The 22,727-nt window shown below is 30.5% G+C and overlaps 1 protein-coding gene across 1 annotated transcript in view; it reads left to right on the top strand.

Moving 5' to 3' along the window:
* The first annotated feature begins 7,457 nt into the window (after positions 1–7,457).
* cnk (connector enhancer of ksr) overlaps positions 7,458–22,727 on the top strand; it is a 70,353-nt gene continuing 55,083 nt past the window's right edge. Inside the window, 3 exon segments of the mRNA XM_076448641.1 lie at positions 7,458–7,866; positions 18,649–18,812; positions 21,083–21,285. Of these exon segments, the coding sequence (XP_076304756.1) occupies positions 7,809–7,866; positions 18,649–18,812; positions 21,083–21,285 (425 nt within the window). The 5' untranslated portion in view covers positions 7,458–7,808.

Here is a 22,727-nt window from a genome sequence, read left to right as displayed (position 1 = left end):
CTTTAAATATAGTAAATAGACTGAAAATGAAGCAATAAAATATATAAACCATTATTTTTGGCTTTCATATAAATATTTATATAATTAATGAACAGACATTTTCATCAGAACTGCAGTTTCAAATTTTCGGACTTAAGGATGAAAGTGATAATTGATCTACAGAAAATAAGTTACTCAAAACACGTTGGAAAATATCTAAGCCCAAAACTTTTATTTTTAACGTACTTGCGTGAGAAAACAGTTTACTGAGTAGGACTATGTACTAAGAAGTAGTTAATGTATTTTTTATATTCCAATTTCCATTGTATATTTTTCATATTCTTAAAATCTGTTTGGATTTGTTGTTGTTAAATGTGCAATTTAAACCCTACTGAAAATTCTAACTTGTAGTTTCATCCTCAGTTGTTAAATAAATTTTACGCAACGTAGGAATACGTACTACTACCAAAAGTTCCAAGAGCTATTTTACCGAGAAAATGAACTTAAATGAAGAGCCTTATAAAAATATTTTTATAACAAGAGCGCGTCTTATCATTTTTCATCTAAAATAGCAAAATCATCATGTTCATCCTGCTTCCGGCCACACTGAATGTCACTTCCAGTCGGTTCCAGGAAGTAAATTTACTTTTCCGCTCAGTGTAGCCGTTTTCTGACGTTTTAAATGAACGAAAGTATCTGTTTGTGACTCTTTTACATCAATATGACTAGCCAAGTGACTTCTTTACGTTATGGAATTTCTAACCAATTACCAGAAAAAAAGAGAGAAAATTAGGCCATTTTCAATTCTCAGACAGTAAAATAGGTTAACACACATAAACCACGTGTTTATACGACTACATTAGCCAAACTGCAACAAAGAAAATAAAGTATAGCAAGATTAATGACAATGAAAGTGGGATATCAAGAAACAAGTTGTTGTTTATAATTTAGTCTCCTTGAGTTCTATAACGTTTCTAACTTTTTATGCGCTCATTTATTGACTTGTTGTAATGACTGTTTTATCATACGGGTATATACACGTTATTGTCCTCAAGTGGTCAGATATAAGCAGTGTTAAGAAGCTAAAGCTACTTTATTATCTTCATGAATTAGTTATTGTTACTTTGATTATGTCTATTAAAAATTAGTTCTGTAACAATGAAATCACAAATAGCATCGAAATACTTTAATCAGTACAAAATTCACAAGTGCAAGTTTCTTCAGGACCATAGGTTACTTGATAATTATTTTCTGTAAGATGTACACTTACTCTTCAGTTATAATTCTAAAATAAAACATGTACTAAACAACGTAAGCAAAATTTCTCGTTCCGATAAGCTATTAATTGTCTACGAATATAAAAATATCGTCCATTTATTTTATTGTTTTTCTTTATCGTTAAGCAGGCTCTAGGTGGTTGAACGGCAAGTCTCTCGGCTTATAGCGCTAAAACTTGAATTTCGATACCTGTGGCGTATTTTGTGCTATACAACAAATAACAATCGCTCTGAAAGAAAAATATGAAATCAAGGCCTTATTACTACTTTTTAATTTCTTCCTGCATATATTACTGGATATAGTAGTTATGTATACAAACATGAAAATACAACGAACGTCTTGGTTGAATTGTTTAAAAATCAGCTTTCACCCCCATCCCCTTAAACCTAAAAATTGTTACGAGTTTGCGGTAGACTTCGCTTTGATAACTTGATTTTCTCTCAAGAATTTCATTCAAAGCATATTATTAACATCATAAAACTATATTATAATTAGGCCTGTATGCAGAATGTTTAAAAGGAGTGTTCTAATTTTTGATGTCAAAAGTCAACACATACTGTAGGAAACACAATCAGCATGAAAATCATGCTAATACTACAGAGATCTGGAGGAATGCTACTATTTCAAACACAAAACTGTTGATGTTTTATCAAAAGAATGTAAATTATATAGGGAACATTGAAAACCATAAGTAGCTGCGTTATAATTATATTAGCATTTTATTTACATCACCGAAATATGAAGTTCTGTATAAAACCCTCGAACTCCTCGCTCTCCAGGCGTAGATGCATCATAATACTGATATATCACAAAAGTTCATAATACATTATTTGTGAATTTTTATTTTCCTAGTTCTCCACTAGGATAGCGGTAAGTCTACAAATTTACAACGCTAAAATCAGGGATTCGATTCCCCTCGGTGGACACAGCAGATAACCCGATGTGGCTATGCTATAAGAAAACATGCAACACACATTATTTTCCAAAATAAATTGTGTAATTTCAGCAAAGAAAAGAAAGAATTAATCAGAGGTCCAGTTTATTCATTGGCTTGCTATTTCCCATGCAGTAGACTAATTTATCTGAATGCACGCTTATGGGTATTCTTACTAAACTCCAATATATTTTAGCTATGCTCATATTTTTAAGTAGTGTTTTTGGAAAAATGTTAGTTCAGTACTATTTCTTAAACATAATTTGTCCTTTTTTATATTACTAAATATTTTATAAAGCGCAGTCAAATACACTTTACAAAATGCAACGTTCCAGAAAATGGATACTGCGGTGACAGTGTAGAGCTTTTTTGTAATTTTAGTTGTTCTATTTTTTATTTTATACTTTAAAAGTGTATAAAGCAATGGTTAAAATATAAAGAAAATACTAAGCGTTGAACAGTTGCTATTTTTCTTAAACATAATCAAAATTGTAGTGCTTGATACAAAAATGAAAACTTTAACAGTTGATCGAATGTAATGATTCATTACGAACATGAAACAAAAATATTTTAAACACTTTGCTTGTTGATGGATCCCTCGCTGGTACAGTGGTAAGTCTGCGGATTTGCAACGCTAAAATCAGTGGTTCGATTCCCCTTGGTGAGCTCCGCAGATAGCCTTATGTGGCTTTGCTGTAATATAACACACACAAACACATACCTTGTTTATGGGTCCACCGCTGTTACAGCGGTAAGTCTACGGATTTATAACACTAGAATCAGAGGTTCAGTTCTCCTCGGTGGACTCAGCAGATAGTCCAATGTGGCTTTGTTATAAGAAAACACACATTCTTGTTGATGGTATACACCCCAGCGACTCAGTGGGCTTATGACTGTTTTGACACCTATGGTGGGTGCAGCACTGATAGTACATTTTGTAGCTTTGCATTTTACAACAAAAATAATTCGTGATACGTTTTTGTATTATATATTTGAGTAGAACAATAATATATTTTGTTTAGAGAAGATCAAGACTATATTGTGTCCATGCATTGATAATTTTTTGTATAACTTAATGTTCATTATGTACTGTTAGTGATAAAATGATAATATTGTTATAAACTATATTTTCAATGTTTTAATTTAGATAATAGCTAGAGGGCATATGACGTTAAAGTAGATTTTGTGTATTTCACTTCAGTGGTTTTCTAATGTTCAAGAGCTTCTCCAGTTTGTTGTTGCTTTTTTTAAATTACAAACCCAGGCCTAATTAAAACAAGGGAGATAAAAATCGTAGAAAAAATCATATTCTTAACACGTACTTATTAATACGAAGGATGCTTATTTTTCTTGCACCATTGAAAAATATGTAGTGTCGTTCTTCTTACTTTGACCTATGAGGAGAAAAAAATCCTGGTGAGTCTATTCAGGTACAGGATGAGTCTATAATTGAGGAGAGTAGTGTGTAATGTATGTGGAAAGCTCAGATTTACAATTACAAATTATATTATTTTTATATCATTTTAGCACAGTTTGCAAATCCCTGTTTAAGTGACATCACAAAAATCTGATAAGTTAAATTGATATTTAGAAATGAGACACCAGACTTAAATGCGAGTGTTGTAGTTACCTAATAAGCTGGCGATGGATCAGTCAGTTGTTTCAGTTTATGGAGGGTTGATCACACGGTCTTTGGGTCAGTGTTAGTAATGGTACTTAAACACTAGATCGATTATCGGTGAAATTGTATGAAAACATATTTACTGTTTATAGCTTTGTTAGATATTATTATTATTTTGGACGAATCTCCGAATTATTATACTACGTACGTTACGAATAACTTTGTCAAATAACCGTAAATTTGAATTTGAGCTAAGCAGTTAATTGAATACTAATATGTACTAAATGTGTGTTTACTAATATGTATTAAATTTGTGTTATTTGCCAACAAGATTGATACACACAATTTCCTTTTTTAACACAACTATATTTGAATACACAAACATAAAAACGATACACTTTTATAACAACGGTTGTTATTAATAGTTATTACAAATGATGTTTTGTATACAACAGTTTTTCAAACTTACAAACTATACTGAGTCTTACATCCGGGCTAGAACTGTATATTTTATCGATGATCCAGGTCCACGACGAGCAAATTAATTAATTCTGAGTTGATATTGTTACGTCTCGCCTAAGCTAACGCTGTCTTCTTCTTGGCTGGTCTCGTACAGGGGCTACAATCTAACTCCTTCCAGCAAAGATATTGAATGTCCTAAGTAATTCACTGAAATGGAACGGTTTGAAATGTTCAAAATCAATAATGTTCCTGGTCAAATCCTTTAGTTCTCCAATTAATAGGCGTTCATCTCAATTACAGTGTCCTAAGACTATAATGTCCTAACTGTACCTGACCAGTAATAGTCTGTCTCTAGGTTAGTGGGCCCGGCATGGCCAGATGGATAAGGCATTCGACTCGTAATCTGAGGGTCGCGGATTTGAATCCCCATCGCACCAAACATACTCACCCTTTCAGCCGTGGGAGCGTTATAACGCGACAGTCAATCCCACTATTCGTTGGTAAAAGAGTAGCCCAAGAGCTGGCGGTGGGTGGTGATAACTAGTTGCCTTCCCTCTAGTCTTACATTGCTAAATTAGGGACGGCAAGCTACACGAGGGCTATCTGCGCTAGCCATCCCTAACTTACCAGTGTAAGACTAGAGGGAAGGCAGCTAGCTATCAATACCCACTGCCAACTCTTAGGCTACTCTTTTACAAACGCGTAGTGGGATTAATTGTTACATTATAACGCCCCCACAGCTCAAAGGGCGAGCATATTTAGTGTGATGAGCAATGGAACTCAGGACCCTCGGATTACGAGTCGAGTGCCTTAACCACCTGGCTGTATCGGGTCCCTTTCGTAAAACTATAATGATAATGACAAAATGATGTTCCCTTCGGTGGACTCGGAAGATAGCCCGATGTGGCTTTTCTATAAGAAAAATACACATACACAAAACGAAGATCTGAAGAGAAGTTATTATTTCGAATGCTGAAGTATAACATTTAGATACAAGTAAAACCTGTTAGTCTAATTTAAAAAAAATAATTAAACGCGTTAACTATAGGAAAAAATTAGAAAGTTAAAAGAAGTTGAACTGAGTATGTAAATATTTTTGTAACATTATTTTGTTGATGGATGCTTTTCAGATTATTTAGTGAAAATAAAGCCAAGTTCAGTCTACTTAATGATAACAAATTAGTTTATTTTTTCCTTACGGTTTCTAAAAGCTGTCATCACCGAGGCGCTGTTGTAACTTGTAGATCTAAATCTACAAATGGGAATACTGTGCTAGTTGTACTACGACTAAAGTAAATATTAACTTGTTTATTTAAATATTTCATGGCTGATCGATCTCGTAACTAAATATAAGCTACAACTTACGGATCCAAATACTTTCATTGGAACTAAGTTTTCAGTGAATGACTGCAACTACACGAAAATAAAACAAAAGTTAACTCAATATTTCACTGATTCTTATAATTATAATTTACTGTCATATCTTTATACTACCTAAATTTGTGGTGGACAGAATACATATAATTCATTGTTTAGTTGTTGTTATTTTTTTTAAAAAAAGGAAGTTCGCTCTGTTAGAATATCTAATTGGAAAACTGTCAATTAGATAGATATTGTCACATGATTTTTACCAGCATAATATTTGCGGACAATACTTTACTAGCCAAACACACGATACAGTTTTAGGCATTAAAACTTATATTAATTTATCACTAGAGGATGATTCTAAGTTTCAGAAATGTTTAGGTCACAACTATGTAATTTATTGTACAGGAGAGTAACAATTTGTATTAAATACAGTGTAATGAATTTTCAGTTCTTAGAACTTGTGAGTCAATCACAATATAGTTGGCACATCCGGTGCCAACGAGGCCTTTCGTCAGTACCAGGACTAATGATACTGGTTGGGATACATCTGAAACCATGGTGCTGAAGGTGCTAGTTATTTCATCAATTTCACGAACAAACATTTTGGTGTGAACTACGTTAAGTAATCGAAGCACAGTTATTATCATTATTTAAGTAACTTACAAATGAGAAGTAGTGTAAAGAATAACACATTGTTGTATTCTAAGTGATTGAACATGGTTTATCTTATTATTTTAACTTGGATTAGCATTATCATCATTCTAAAAAGCTAGTATTTTTGTAGACATCTATAATACTAAATCAGCTTCCGCAGAGTCCCCTAAAGTGTTTAGTTTCAAGAATAAATAAAACCAAATTATTATTATTATTAGTTAAGAATAATAATTTTTTTTTCCAAGTTCATACATCAAATTGTGTTGTAGTCTACAGAGTACATAATTCTCTTGATTCATGTTCCCCCGCTAGTACAGCTGTAAGTCTACGGATTTACAACGCTAATATCAGGGGTTCTATTCCCCTCGGTGAGCTCAGCAGATAGCCCGATGTGGCTTTACTAAGAAAAACACACACTCGTGATTAATGACATTCGTACATTTTACTAACATTACGACAGAACAAATTACTACACAAAGTTTTAGGACCGGCATGGCCAGGTGGTTAAGGCACTCGACTCGTTATCTTAGTGTCACTGTTCGAATCTCCGTCACACCAAATATGCTCGCCCTTTCAGCCGTGGGGGCGTTATATGTGACGGTCAATCACACTTTTCGTTGGTAAAAATGTATACTGACTGATAGATAACAGACTAGTGGTGGGAGTTGTTAAAATAGATGGCTCTTCCAGGTATCCTTCGGTCTTATTTCGGAAAAATAATTCATAACTTTTCATAGCAGCGCCCTACTTCTAGTGGTATATACCACTAATAAATGTTTAGGTGCCAAATGGAAAAATGTTAATGGGCTTTATGCCTATTTATTATTTATCATTGATAGTATTAATTTTACACTGGATGACTACTAGCATCTAAACAATAGGTATATATATCGCATTCTTATAGGGAGTTAAACCTGATATTGTTATTAAATATTTTTTGCGGGAAAAATATCTTATAATATTTATTTCTGAGTGTTCTTAAACCTCTAGACAACTATTAAACCTGAATTGTAATTGCACAATGAATGGAAGTTAGCATATATACGAACAAGAGCTTTAACGGCTTTAGCAGTTTTTTCACGCTCAATTACACGAAGCAGTTTCCGGTGACGATTTCATCCTGTAGTGTTCACCTAAAAGGAACTCTCTCATGCTCCGAGCGACACTAGGCTTCCGCCTTGGGCAAAAAACTGGTTTTCAATGTGAGTCATAACAATGCACTTCACTCGAGTTCGTGAGGGTCTAAGGTGAGCGTGGGCTGGGTGGGTCACTTATCCGTCTGGTGGATCTTTCTTAACATATTTGTTTCTTAGAGATATTAAAAAGAAATATACGAAAAAATTGTTTATGAAACAGTGGGACCGCAGCATCATCAAGACTTCCTTATTGATACACAAGCCTAATCTAAAATTCAAAATTTGTCGTCTTGGGGGGAAAACTTTTGTTCGAAGCCTAGGTGGTGCGCCCTAACGGCAGTAGCTAGATACATGACGTTAACGATTGTATTGGAAGATGGCGTACATCAATGTTGTTGAATGGACTCCTGAACATACAGCGGAATGGTTACAAGGTAAGTAAGGAAATAGAGATTTTGGTCTCTTGAGATACACTTTAATTTCTTAAAATGTTTTCAACCCTTTGGAGTTAAAAGTCTAGTTAGTGTGGCGATTTAAATTTGAATAATCCATTTCAGCGTCTTTAATAATTTTTTATCAATATTATGATCATAAACTTTATCATAAAGATACACATGCTTTGACTAGACATAAGTTAATGCATTGACACAATGACTTATTAAACTATTCTCACAAAACGTAACTCTCCGTATAGTGCTACAGTACTACCACTGATGGTACTATTAAGCTGTTTTGTGTTTAACATGAGAGTAAATACATCGCTTTGAACGTATACACATATAAATTTTAATAAAGATAGGAAGGAGTTCAGTTTCACCAGAACCTGAAGTGTTAGAGTTTTAAAATATTGTTATAGTCAGTAGTCACAATGAGTCGTGAGTACGAAGTACTAGTAACAAGTTTTTAAAATTATCATAATATGGTATTTATTAATGACGTTCTTTTGAAATGCTAAATGATATTCATTGAAATAACTGTAACTGTTAAAGTGCTGTTGTTAATACTTTTGTAAACCTATAGTGTTAGTAATAATTTGAAATTATTCTCTCCTAACATTTACATTAGACCATAAAATATACCAGTCATTTAGTGTAATAATTGTGTAATTATCATTATACATATAGCTAATACTTCGTCTTCAGCATTTATAATGACTGTAACGTCTGTGTACAGAATGTATCCTGAAGCTTGTAATAATTACAAAAGGGAATAATTTATACTGATTTTGACAATATCATTGTAATTTAGATTGAGGAAATAAAATTTTATTTTAAATGCAACAGGTATTTAGTATTATTTTATGTAAAATCTTTCAGCATTGTGTGTGGGTGTGGTAGATATCTGCACAATCAGCAGATTGTCAAACAGTAAAAGGATTTCATTAAACAGTGAGATACATGCAACACTGTAATTGATACACTGTTAACTATCTGATCTTATAATAACAACATTGCATTCTACAGCTAAAGAGTAATGACATAGAGATACTTAAAATTTAAATTCAAATTATTGGAGTTTTAATCAGGCCATATATTAAATTTTACCATTACCTTGAAGGAAGAACTAGGGTATTACAGTGGGGTCCATGTGTCTGTGTTTACATGTACATATCTTGAAAGCTAATAGATCAATGTACACAAAAATTTTATGCAAGATGGGAAGTCAGTCTTCCCTTGAATTTGGTCCAGATCCAGAGTTTGGATCACTTTGAAATTATTTTTATAATGACGAAATAGCACATTTTTACTGTTTTGGGATAATAACTGTAAAATGTCATTGGAGTTGTAGCCAATTTCATAGACACATTAAAGATGAGAATGTTCATCACACCAAAGAAAATGATCCAGGTCTTTAGTCATTTTGATCGGAGAAGGGTTTTCTGAATTTTTGAAGGTGAAATGTGATATTATCTAATATAAATGAAGGAGATCTCAGAAAAGAGAGATGGGGTAATGGTATGAAATTCCTGTGTTTGCTCTTGTTATAACTTGGGATTGGCTACTATAGATGGATATGAGATTTTCACAGACTGGTTAAAAGATTGCAAGGCTTAGAGCTTCTCAAGCATTATACTTTTTATTGTTATGACTAAGCTTTTAAGGATTATACTAATCACCACAAACAAAACAAATATATAAATAAGATGTAAAAATATATCATTTGAACAAATACAATTTATTGTTTTTCAGTGAAGTACTTTACAATAAAAAACATTTTAAAATGAAAATAAGAGAGAACTTTACTGTATTTACCTGCATATATGTAAACACAGCAAATGGAAGTAAACAAAAAAACGTTTTGGATAAAATGCTATCAAAAGACTTAAGAAAATAAACTGATAAAATGGCTTATTCTTTGTTGTAATGATTCATCTTGGTGGTTTATACAAATGCAACTGCAAAATATTTGTGGCTCAAAATATGTGACCACATTGCATGTGTATTTGTAGTTGGTTTATGGTACATTGTGTTACTTTGTGGTAACCAGTGAGGCTGCTTTTAAATATGAAGCTTAACTGTTATGTTAATTACAGACTGGTAACATGTACTGTTACAGGCCATAGCTGCTTAATTTTGTACATTTTTGTCTAACTAGATTTTATTCTGAATGATAACTTTAATTTTGTTTTTCAAATAGTAAAGAAACTATGAGACCAAGAGTTATTAAGTGAAAAACTTAATGACATGAAAAGCTAAAGTTTCACATTGACAAAGTACTTTATATCTGTGTGTATCATATTGAAGGAAAAAATCTCCAGTAATTGGGTCAGTCACATATATCAGTATTTCAACTTCCACACATGTAAAACTTTTGTTTTCTAAAACATCATGCATGGTGACACCTTTTCCTTATTTTTTATGACAAAGTGCAAAATAAAGGTCTATACCACAGATAACTGACCTTTGCCAGTACATACATCCTTATATAATTGTTTATGTATGTATGTACATATGTTCTGATCTCCTTATCTAAGAGAAAATTATTGACTTTTTGGAAGTTGTTTAAAGGGTGGCTACAAAGATAATTCTGGGGATGAATTAATTACTTAAACATAGGTCAAGGTAGTTTTATCTTGAGAAAAGTGGAATAAGAGATGACCTAATTGAAGTTTACTAGATTTTCCAGTGAATTAACAGGATATAATCCATGAATTTTTTCTTTGTGCAATATTTTGAAGGTACTATGGTGAATGGATATAAGTTTAAGATTTGAAAATGAAAAGTAAACTTTAGTTGAGAAAGTTTTATTTTTCTAACAGAGTGATTAACTTCAGGAAGGAGTCACCATTGGCAGTAGTAGCAACCAACACTTTACAGAAATATGGATGCAAAGTTGATGATTTTGTGAATAGTAAAATAATGAGTTAGTTAAAGTTTGTAATTTTCTCAAATGTGGGTGTGTAAGGACATCTCTGAAGAACCAATGTTTCCTTGTTGTCTATACCATATAGATTTACTGCTAAATTATAATAAATAAGTGGTTGATAGGGTGAAGTTAAGGGGCATCTGGGTGCAAGCAATCATTGCTTGAATAGATGTAATGTTTCACTACATATAAAGTTAAGGAATAATGAGATTTTGGTTCCAAATGTAAAAAAAAAAAGAAAAAAGATCAGACAGGACTTACCTAGTGTGATTTTGACAACTGAATTAATAATGAATACTAAACAAATGAGGAAAATTTGTTTAATTTCTTATATATTTAAGATATGTATATTCTTTATAATGTCATTGTATAGGTTAATGGTTAGGCCACACTTAAAGACTTGGGTTCTTTACCTCAGAAAGGACATTTAATTGTTGGAAAAGGTTTAAAGAAGGGCTGTGAGGATAATACCTGGAATGGTAATGTTATTATATGAGAATATGTTAAGATCTTTGAACATTTCTCTCTAAAAGAGAAGAGTTAGGGAGGACCTACTTGAGGTGTGTAAGATTGTTAAGGGAAATGATAGTGGTGATGCATCATTTTCTATATTTAATGGTGCGAATGGTTGGACAAGGAGACATAAATAATTTTTGGCAAGGAAGAAGCCATCTTCAGCTGAGACAGCTTTATTTTTCTAACAGAGAGGTTGGCCTGTAGAATGAGCTGATTTTTTATGTGGTTGGTGCAGTTAATTTAAAGGACACTTGATATCTCTCTGAATTATAAGGACTGGCACTGAGCTGAGTTGTTTTTAGGTTTAATTTAATGGATAGAACAGTGAAGATGCAAAAATTAAAGATGCCTTTTAATGTTATATAAAATGACATTGTACAAAAATTGTTTCATTAAAAATGTTATGCTCTATATGAAATCATGTTATCAAATCAGATAAGATAATATTGACATTTGTTGCGATAAAACAAACTAAGCTCTTGTTTTCACTTGAGCTTTGAATTATTTAAATTTTTCTTTTGTTTCCATAATGAATATTTTAGTGATTTAATAGTACATATTCAATAATAAAATCTTTCTAAACATTAAAAAAAAATTAGTTTTTAATGTTTTTGGTTTTGTTATTAAACTTCTTTAAGTTGTTTACTTCAAAGTATCAGTTTTGTCAATGTACAGAATGTGGTGGAGTTAAAAGTATTATAAATCAGAGAGAATGTGAATGCTTTCAGGTGGGATGTACCTTATTGAAGTAAACCAGAACAATGCAGGGGAAACAAAAACTTGTGAAATGAATGTGTATGTATGAATGAACTGGGACTGTATTGAAATAAGATTATGTATTTGAATGTTTAAACAAAATAACCTAAAATGCAAAAATGGAATGACAAATATGTAGTTGCTTATTAAAATTAAATACATACAAAATTATCTTCATATGTATAAAATGGTTATTTTTAATGTATTTTTGTGCAAGTGAAAAGTGAATACAAACATCATTATCCTTTAATTTCAGTGATTTTTTTTTAAGGTTTGAAATAATTTTGTTTGTTTTTTAGTCCAGTTTCACACTTAGTTATTGACATTATAATTATATTGAAATTTGTACTGATTTTCTTTGGACCATTATTTTAAATACCAAGTTCAGTGATGTCATCAAGAATTCAGATGGGGTTATGTGATTGTTCATTGGTGGCACCTGCTACAGGAACAAAATCTTTCTAGAGGAGTTGAGGGGCACACTTTTCCTTGAAGTTTTCAGATTTTAAAATAGAAATATGATTATTTTGTGATATTCTTACACAGGTTTATTGATTACATCATTTCCAAGATCCACACGACTTATTGTTATGCAAAACTTGACATACTTTTAATTGTTATAAAGATTAACAGTTTTATAACCACAAATTAAGTAAAGAAAAAACATATTTACAAAAAGTATAAAATTAATTACCTGACTTGTGTCAAAGGCCATCAAAGCTAGTCAAGTAATTAACTTTATCTCATATGTTTCTGTTGTTTTCCTTAATTCATTCTTGTAAGGCTGCTAATATTTATAACATTTGTAAGTAGCACAAAATACTGTATAACTTGATTATACCTTTAATTGTTTGTTTTAGTAGTAGTGAACAGATTGAAGTTGAAATATTCATAAACAAACACACACTGGTTGCCTACTTAGAAAATTATATGAAGGTTCTGTAAGTGAATTCCTAGAATAATATGGGTTTCTCATCAGTAGTAACAGAATTTTCAAAGAAATTTTGAGATTTAGTCCTAAATGCATTAATATTAATTTAGGAATTCAAGGAAGCCAAACAATGTTTTTGAAACTAAAGTAAAATAAAGTATGGTTTAGTGAATAAATTTATATAGCAATGTGTACTAGTATACCCCAAATTTTGAATATCAGTGAAAATTGTGTTTTACCCTTTAGGAAAGTTTGATACATTTCTGGTTAAAACTTGGGAGTTTTGGTTTTTACTACAAAATTATTCAAGTATTCAGCTGAGGGATATAATTTACTTTTACTGTGAAAGCATGAGTAATAGAAAATTTGCTACAATTAAAAATTTTGTTTGCTAGGCATGTAAAGATAACTCAAGATGTTGTGATTAAAAGTTAGGGACTTCTATAACTCAAAGAAGATTGGAACCAAAAAAGTTTGCCAACCTCAGCATTCTGTCACCAGTTTTCATAACCAGGAACTAGTTTAATTGTTATGCTGAACTGGCATCTATTCAGCAGTTGTTAGCAGATGAAATTAACTATTTATGATTATACCTATACATTAAAAAGATGCCATGTTATAGCTATGAAGTTAATGGAACATTGATGTACACATTTTACTACCATTAACTGTCAGTGAAAAATAATTTTTGCAATAAAAGTAATAGAACTGCAATATGGTATTTTGGCAAAACTTGTAACAGTCTATGAAAGTGTTCAGAATACACAGCTAAACTAAAAGGAATATATCTTGTGACACTGGGACTATTCTTGTATGTACCCTTATTTTACATAATTGAACATTCATGATCTACAAAGACCAAATAATGTAATATATATTTTGAAGTCTAATCACATCATTACCACAATGTAATCTAGTCTGGTCATGTTCTAACTGCTAATAGCCTAAAAGATAGCTTTATTATATAAACCTGTTGTGGCCAAGGTGCACCATTCTTTCCTCAAGGATTCAATAAACAGTCTAGTACACAGGGACATCACTTTCCCAGTGTATGCTTCAGCAATCCAATCACACACAAGTTCACTTACCTGTGAATTTTTTTTTAACAACAGTGCATGCTCAGCATGTTTAATAAAACATTTAATACTTAACAAAACATGCACTCCTGACTTGTGTTAATTTAACCTTATTCACCAAAAATCAGTGTGATTGAGCTTAACTGCCTTACTGAATACTACAGTGTATGAGATACAGGTTAAATAACTTACAAATTTGATGGTAAGAAAGTTGTTAAAACCCTTAAGTTATAATACTAACTTAGTGTACTGATAGAATTTTGAAATAATACAAAATAGGATTTAATTTTGATGAAAGTGTGAAAAGATTTTGTTGCAAAACCACAGGCATATTTTACAATAGGACTTCGAAATGTTTTTTTGATCTACAGTAATAAAGTATTATTTAAAAAAAATTAAATTTCATTAGTGATTACATTTAAATACTGTTACTTTCTAGTTCTGCAAATTTGAATAATAGGCAGTACATGTCTTTTATTGCCTTTTTTATTGTAATTGTTCATGTAAATCGTGTCATTCAAGTGGAATTTTGGGATAAATAGGATATTTTAGTTCCTAAGATTTATTGAAATGATGATAATAGTCCTATTTGTTTTGTACCTAGTTTGTTTTTTAGTTTAACATTTTTATACAGTGTTTAGTAATGCAAGATGCATCTAGTTCTCCTTATCTATTGTTACTGGAAGATACTGGTGTATTGTTTACTATAGTTTTATCCATTTTTACTTGATGGTACACATGAAATATATAGTTTTACTATAGATTTTTTTATCATTTGTACACAATAATACACGTAATGTATTGTTTACTATAATTCTATTTATCCATTGTTATTTGGAGATACACTATTTTACTATTTTGAATGTTCTCTAACTCACAATCTGTACTTTGTCTTTAATCACTCTTCTTTATGTTACAAGTTAACTTGCATAAAAGTAAAATGAATATTTTGTACGAGTACCAGTGTATTGCAAATTCCTACTTACATTTGAAGTGACTTGCGTAAAACATTTGTAACATGTGCCACATTACATAAACATAGATATCTATTATAACAAGTGGGAAAACACTTTGCTATGATAAAAACAAGAGAGAATCCTCAATTGCCATAGCTGTTAATTAGATCTCAGTAGCTAATAACTTCATCTCTTGACTGATTTAATTTGTGCTTGAAAAAAATTTATAGCTGTTCTATTAGCTACTATGCTGTCTAATATCTCAGAGCCATTCTTTGAGCCACTGTACTGCATCTAACAAGTCAACTTATTTATTACTAAACTAACATTCACTTAGCATTCAGTACAGGAAAAACACTTTACAGAATATTATGAGTAAACCTTTAAGAGGAGTTTTAATTCATGATAGCTTCTGATAAAATGACCTATATCCTCTTGAATGCAATTTAAGAGTGTTACATGTTTCAGTTAAATATCATATGTACTATGTGACTTGTGTATTTGTTTGAAAATTTTCTGTTATGAGCAGCTTTATTATTCTGTGTACATAAGACATATGAAAAATTTCTGTCATACAATTTTGTTTAATTTTTGTATAAACAATTGTGAAATCATCAGTGTATGAAATTAGTTTAAGAACCTGTTTCTAATCATCCACTTTATCTGCTTGTAAATGCAACATTTAACACAGTTTGTATTTATGAAACTTATTCCTCTGTAGAGTAAGGAAACTTAATTTTAATGAAACATTCTCGGATGTTAATATTTATGAATTTGAACATTTTTATTTACATTTACTTAAGTTCTGTAAGCCAGAAAGTTGATCAGTCAAAGATAGTTTTGACTCCGTAACAATAAACTAGTTTACAGAGGTCGTTAAAGTGCCCTAAACCAATTTTCAGAAAACAATGCAAAGCTCTGGATAATTTATAATATAAATGAAGAAGTGATCAAAAATTTCTGAAATATGAATACTTGTGAATTGTGAGTTTTTTTTTTCTAAATTGCACAGTGGACAATATTATATGTTAAACTTTAAAACAAAAAAATTGTGGAATTAGTATAAAATTTCTTAGGGTAATTTTGAGGACAGTATTAGGATTGGCTTTGTTCCTGTAAGTACATGAAAGTGCTATTAAACTTGAAGTACAAAAAAAATGCCCTCCAAACTCCTGATTTTTGTTTATATTGTTAATCAGTAGTTCTACCATTTGAAGCTTTAATTTGTTTAAGATTTATTATGCACATTTTAATTTTCGTGTTTGAAAGATAAAGTATCCAGTTTTTGAGAAAAATTCTTAAAATACCCTTTCTTTATTACATAGCTAGTATATTTTTATCTTATAAGAAAATAAACATTTTAGGTGGTGATTCATCTACAAGATGACAGGTGGTATGGAGAATATAACACTTCACACACTTGTCTTGATACAGCAAGCTGAAATGTTAATAATATAAGAAGTGTTAAGTCATCGTTTTCCTTGCTAAAGTCACTGAAGATAAAAAGGTCATTGTTTCAAAAGTTCAAGTGGCTTTCATGTCAGTTGTAGTTTTGGAGTCTGGGATTGGTTACAGTTAAGTAGAAGCAATATGATATTCATAAAAATGGTGTAAAAAATCAAAATTATCCTGATAAATCTAAGAGGTTTGTGATTTTTCTTAGTAATGTAGTGCTGCATATATACTCTAAGTGTTGTATAGTTAGTTGAACTATAAGAGCTCATTTTTCTGCTCATGCAGTGGTAGCACAATGTAACTTTAACCTAAATCTTAAATCTAGAACAAGGCATTTGCTTCATTTTTTGTTCTAGTGTGTTCAGAGAATAGTGGTTATGGAGGGTTATTGTACTGATTGAACATAAGGTCAATAATTTAGGCTTAAGAGGGTTGTGTATCAATAATGTGCAAATACAATATTTATAATATTAGATTCATGATGTGGTACATATCACAAACTTTTTCTGTTTGTATTTCCAAATAAACTTGATTTCTTAAGTTAATGAATGGGTGTCACTCAAGTGGTTTAATGTTCTCCACTGTTTCATCGAGACAAATTAGATATGGATGGAATATAGCAGGAATAAAGTATATTATTCAGATTTAGCCTGCATTTGATTAAAACCACACACACACACACACACACACACACACATAAAAAGGAATGACACTTGAATGAATGTCACAATTCACATGATTTGGGCTTTTAGTATTGACATTGAAATGGCATCAAAATACTGTTATACATTGATGTATTTACAAGTCATATTTCTAATGCTTAATAACTCACATTTACAAACAATAGAAGAAGCACCATAGTTTCAGATACATTTACACACTTTACTGATGATCAGTCATGTTTAAAATATTAAGGAAAATAGAGATTGTATATTCAGTCATAAAATGTATAACTGTACAATTAGACACTGCATACAAGTAGATCGTATTCTTAGTTTTGACATTTCTACAATAAGAGATTATTTGCCATATGATAAGTTGCATTCATTATTGTATTGTTACTTATAGATGTACATTGGATGTTGATGTACTCATTTGGATAGCTTCGCATTTTGATCTTTTATTTGTTGTTGTTGCTAGATCTTTACAATTAAAACATTCATTTCATTTATGTACCAGAAATCTTAAATACATATCTTACTTTATTACTAAGATATATAATGATGCCAGCAAAGCATGACATACATGACATTATAATAAGAGTAATAATAACTACAATAAAGAGAGGTTTGTTAAAAATTATCATTAGTAATACTATGATGTGCAAACCTTTGGTTAGTTCTTTATAGAATAGCTTTAAATACATCTTATAGTTTTCCTTTGTTTTCTCTGCAGTTGGCTTTTGAACAACAGTGCTAGTTTTTACTGTTGACTACCTTGTTCAGTTATAAATAGTACCATTTAGAAAATCTTTATTTTGTTGTAATTTAGTCTTTTAATACCTATGAGCACGTATAATTTCTGAAACAAACTTAAACCTTCATACACAAATATACAAGTTGAATGTTAATAACTATATGTCCTAAAAGTCCTTTAAGAAAATAATATAAAACTTCTGAGAGGTTGTCCAGGCAAAATATTTATGAAGAGTTGACTGGAACAGATGGCAGAGGAAGTCTTTTATGCAATCTAAAATCATTTTGTTATGACCAATCAAGAAGTGGTTTATCCATTTCATACAGTTAGTGATGGTGATAATGTGCTCTCTCCTCTCCATTTATTTGTTTAATTATTTTATTGTTTGTTGAAAAAAACAATTATTTTCAACAACTGAAGTATATTGAATTTTTTTTATATGAAGGAAAAATGACTAAATTAAAAACTTGTACTTTGTCATATTCTAGTAAGTTCCTAAAATTTGAAATAATTCATGAAGATATGCTGAATTATTTGGAAAGGTTTACTAATAGACAAAAGCTTTAGTGACACAACTGCTTAATTTTTACTTACCAACATGTAATAAATAAGAATGAAGTAATATCATATTAATCCTGGATTTTAAACAAAACCAATTTCCATTATAGAAATTATATATATAACAAAAATTAGTAGTGTCTAATAGTGTTCATTTCAACTCTGTATTGTTTTTAATTTATACAGGCCTTGATGATGGGATTGTCCCTTATGCTCACTTCTTTTTAAATAATAACATTGATGGTAGACGATTGCTTACCCTAGTTGCAGAAGATTTGGTTAATTTGAATGTTAATAAAATTGGACACCAAGAGCTGATACTGGAAGCTGTGGACCTTCTTAGGCAGTTGGTATGTATAAGCTGTAAGTTAAATAAATATATGCATGCACACACACACACACACACACACATATATATATGCTAGAGCTTGGTTATATTATTTGAATTTGTTGATAAAGTAATCATCAGTCTTGTTAAACATTTAAGTTCAGTTAACTGGTTATTCTCACATGATACTTTGTTTTTAGCTTCTTTTGATACACGTCTTCAAGTACACCAAATTTTGGATTAAATTGCTTTTTTTTTTTTTTTAATCCTAAGTTATTGTTTGTGTAAATGTTATGTAGATGCAACATAATACAAAACCTATAACAATCTGTAAATGTAACTAATATGATGCAGTAGGTTTCTCTCCACAAATTGTTATATGACTACACTAACCAAACTACTGAACTCTCATGGATGAAAATAAACATTGTTGCATGACATTGATGATAAATCAGAAAAACACTAAGCATTTCTTTTTAAGGAGATTACTATTAGGAATAGATTAACACAAGTTATGCATGCTTAGTTCTGTTTTATAAAAACTCTACCACATTGAAATGGTCAAGCACATGGTGGTGAAAAGAAGATACACAACTACATTTAAGTTATCAAAACAAGCTTGCTTGTATTTTAGGCATGTCTTCACTTTAAAAAGGAACAATAAACTTAACAGCATGTGGTGCTTCTGTTCTTAAAGATAGAGAAGAAAAAGATTATGATAGACTTAAAATTAGTTTTTATTTTGTACACAGCTTTATTCCAATGAAAAGTGAATCAGAAATTTGTAATTCTGAATCAGCAGAATGATGATTCTATTCTTAATACATGATTATTTGTCATGCACTTTATGAAGATAATCACAACTTATAATAAAGACTTTTCATTCCAGTGCTACCTGTCTTGTTAGAGCTTGTTGTAATTAAACAGTCCTGTTGATGTAAATTGGTTAAAACCTTAATGATGTTATTAGTCAAGTAATATCTGAGAAACACAGTTAAATTTCACTGTTTGTTGGTAAAAGAATAGTCAAAGACTTTGCATGGGTGCTGTTGGCCAGTTGCCTTTCTCATGGTTATAAAATAGGAACCTAGCAAATCTAAACTTTGTTAAAATTTGCCAGTAGAGGTTCCACTTACTGCAGATTCTTACAGCAATATACTGTTTTTATGTAGGTGTGCTACTAATTTTAAAGTTTTGAGTGCAACACAAAAACAGTATTTGATTATTTATAACTCCAAAGTTAAATTATGTTGATAGTTTTTATGAGAGTCTACTAACTATTTGTGTATGTTGAATATTTTATACTTTATTATTTCCAATGAAAGAATGATTTTAATATTTATTCAAAGTATTACTGGAAGATTTCAGAATATGTGCAATATTTTGGAAAATAACCTTTGTTGTAGTCCAGTAATTAGTAATAGAAAATAAGCTGAGAGAAAAAACAATAACACCTACTAAATAAACGGGGTCAATTTTTGTCAAATTCTAGCCAGTTTTATTAATCGAACCTAATTATCAGATTTAGATTACAAATTTCTATGAAACTGTCATTGCACAATTTACACAAGTAAGTTGAGTGTTTATGTACATAGATACACACATTGTTAGCATTTAATTTCTTGTTTTTTCTCTAAAATAAAAAAATAAACATTTCTTTAATATTAGTGTAAAGAATTTGTAAGTAACTTTAGAAAATGTTAAAAACTATAAGACTGAGTCTAACGAAATTTTTGTGAGACTTGATGTACTGTTCTACTAATAAAATTTAAAACTAACAAAAGCTGATGTTAAATACTACTTCATGAGTGGCATGAATGTACAAGTTAAGGTTATGTGATTTTCTCAAACATATTATGGATGGAATAAAAAATAGTCACTTTGTTGAAAAAAAGTTTCTTTGGATGTGTTTTATTCAGTTTTTGTATTGTATAGTGTATATTTGTAGCCTTAGTGTTTTGAAATAGTCTATAATGTTAAAATTATGTAAAAAAGTACTTTAAATAATATGTTAGAAACAATGGTTAATAGTTTGGGGTTGTTTGATAAATAAAATAACTTTTACAGAAAATTTGTGATTTTCTTTAAGTATATTTTTGCATATTGTACAAAAAAAATTAATAAAACATTGAAGTAGTTTAAGCATTTTGTGATATTGTACTTTGAAAATCATATGTTTGATCACTGGAAACCAACTATTACCTGTTTAAAGTTACTTTTGAGAATTTGTGTATTTGCTTTAGGATTTTTTTTATTATGCATAAGTATAATATATTTGTTAATTTTCTATAGCAATACAACCTTACATCTGAGAACCTACAGTCTTTAGCACTAAAACTCAGCTGCAAGGCATGGAACCTCTTTAATGAATTGAAGCTCAATGGCCCGCTGGAAGCTTCAGATAATAAGAAACAAGAAAAGGTGTCAACAGCAACACTTTCAGCTGTTTCAGACATTTTGGTGTCTGTGAAGTCTCTCATTTCTTGGCTAGACAGGTAGGTATATTGTAACATTAAATGTATATCTTTCTCTGTTTTGATAGTTGAGTAAGTGTACAGTATTCATATTTCTTGATTACACAGATATGTTGTCACTTACTGTACAGTAGCCACCTTAAAGTTCTACTTGAAGAGTCATTAAGTGCTACTATTTCTCAGATATCAGTTAAATGAGAACATTGCTTTAAGCTAAATAAAATATCGTGGCTACAGTGTCTGGTCAGTGCTCATCATAATTAACAATGATGTTAGGTCTTTTCAACCTTCTTAAAGTCTTCCATAAAATTATTATAGTGGTGTTTTGTTCCATTTTAATTTAAGTCTTCGGGATTATCTTACATACTGGTACTGTGTATTTAATGTTACAGCTTTCTGCAGACTTGTTTTGAATATTTCTAATCTAATTCTTTTTTTTTAATATCAAGATATGTTACATTATTTAATAAATTTTAAGTTATTTTGTTGTAATTTATTTCAGCAAAAAATATAAATTGAAGCTATTATCATTCTAAATTAAAAAAAAATTAAGTTAATGTGTAATATAAGTAATAATTTTTTATTATTCAGTTTTAGCTGACATGCATAGGCAGTTTTGTTATCTTGGTTTGGATTAGCTTATCAGTATTTACACTGCAGTGGTGATAGAAATAAACTATGAATGAGTAGTCATTCGCATAAACTCAATGAATCTGTTTCAACATTTTCTGCTATTTATGTAGTACTTGATAAAATGCCTGTATTTATTTCTCACCTGGCCTAATTTATGTAAGCTTAATATCAATTTAAAGTTAGTGTTCTATCTAGGGGTTGTTGTATAAAGTATTTGACTGTTTTAATAAATAATACAATGTTATTTCTCACCAAATTCAAGAGTATATCATTTATTGTCAGGAATGAAATTGATGGTAAAATATGGCTTCAGTTTCCTTAATTTTGGGGATAACAATGTGGTTTGGATTAGTTTTTGACCAAAGAGACATAAATCTCATCAGATATTATCACCTTCTGATGGGTAAATTGTGATTTTTGGTGAGATCTTAGCAACATCCACTCTGATTTAAGGAGCTAATTTCATTAAATTGAACAATTAGGCAACAATTTTAAACTACATGTGAGGTAGAGTTCAATACATAAGTGATAAGGATTTGTTTTATATGTAATTACTTGTAATAAATGTATGTGTTATCCATTTAAGCACATAATGAATTATAAATATTCTCAGTGATCCCTCATTTTCTTCATTTTTGTATTAAAATAAATTCATTGTAGAAACATTTTTGAAGGTTGAAATTCAGCTTTGCTCCAGAATCAAAAGTGTATTTAAATTTCACAGTTCTCCATTGAAGAGATCTTAAAGTATTTGAATGCTATAAATCACAAAATGTTTTGATTCCCTATCTGAAGTTTCATTCAGGATTACTGAGTATACTGATTTAAGG

Source organism: Tachypleus tridentatus, chromosome 8, assembly GCF_004210375.1.
Source record: "Tachypleus tridentatus isolate NWPU-2018 chromosome 8, ASM421037v1, whole genome shotgun sequence".
NCBI lineage: Eukaryota > Metazoa > Arthropoda > Merostomata > Xiphosura > Limulidae > Tachypleus > Tachypleus tridentatus.
Note: the sequence above shows the minus strand (reverse complement) of the source record. Positions and strands in the feature narration are given on the sequence as shown.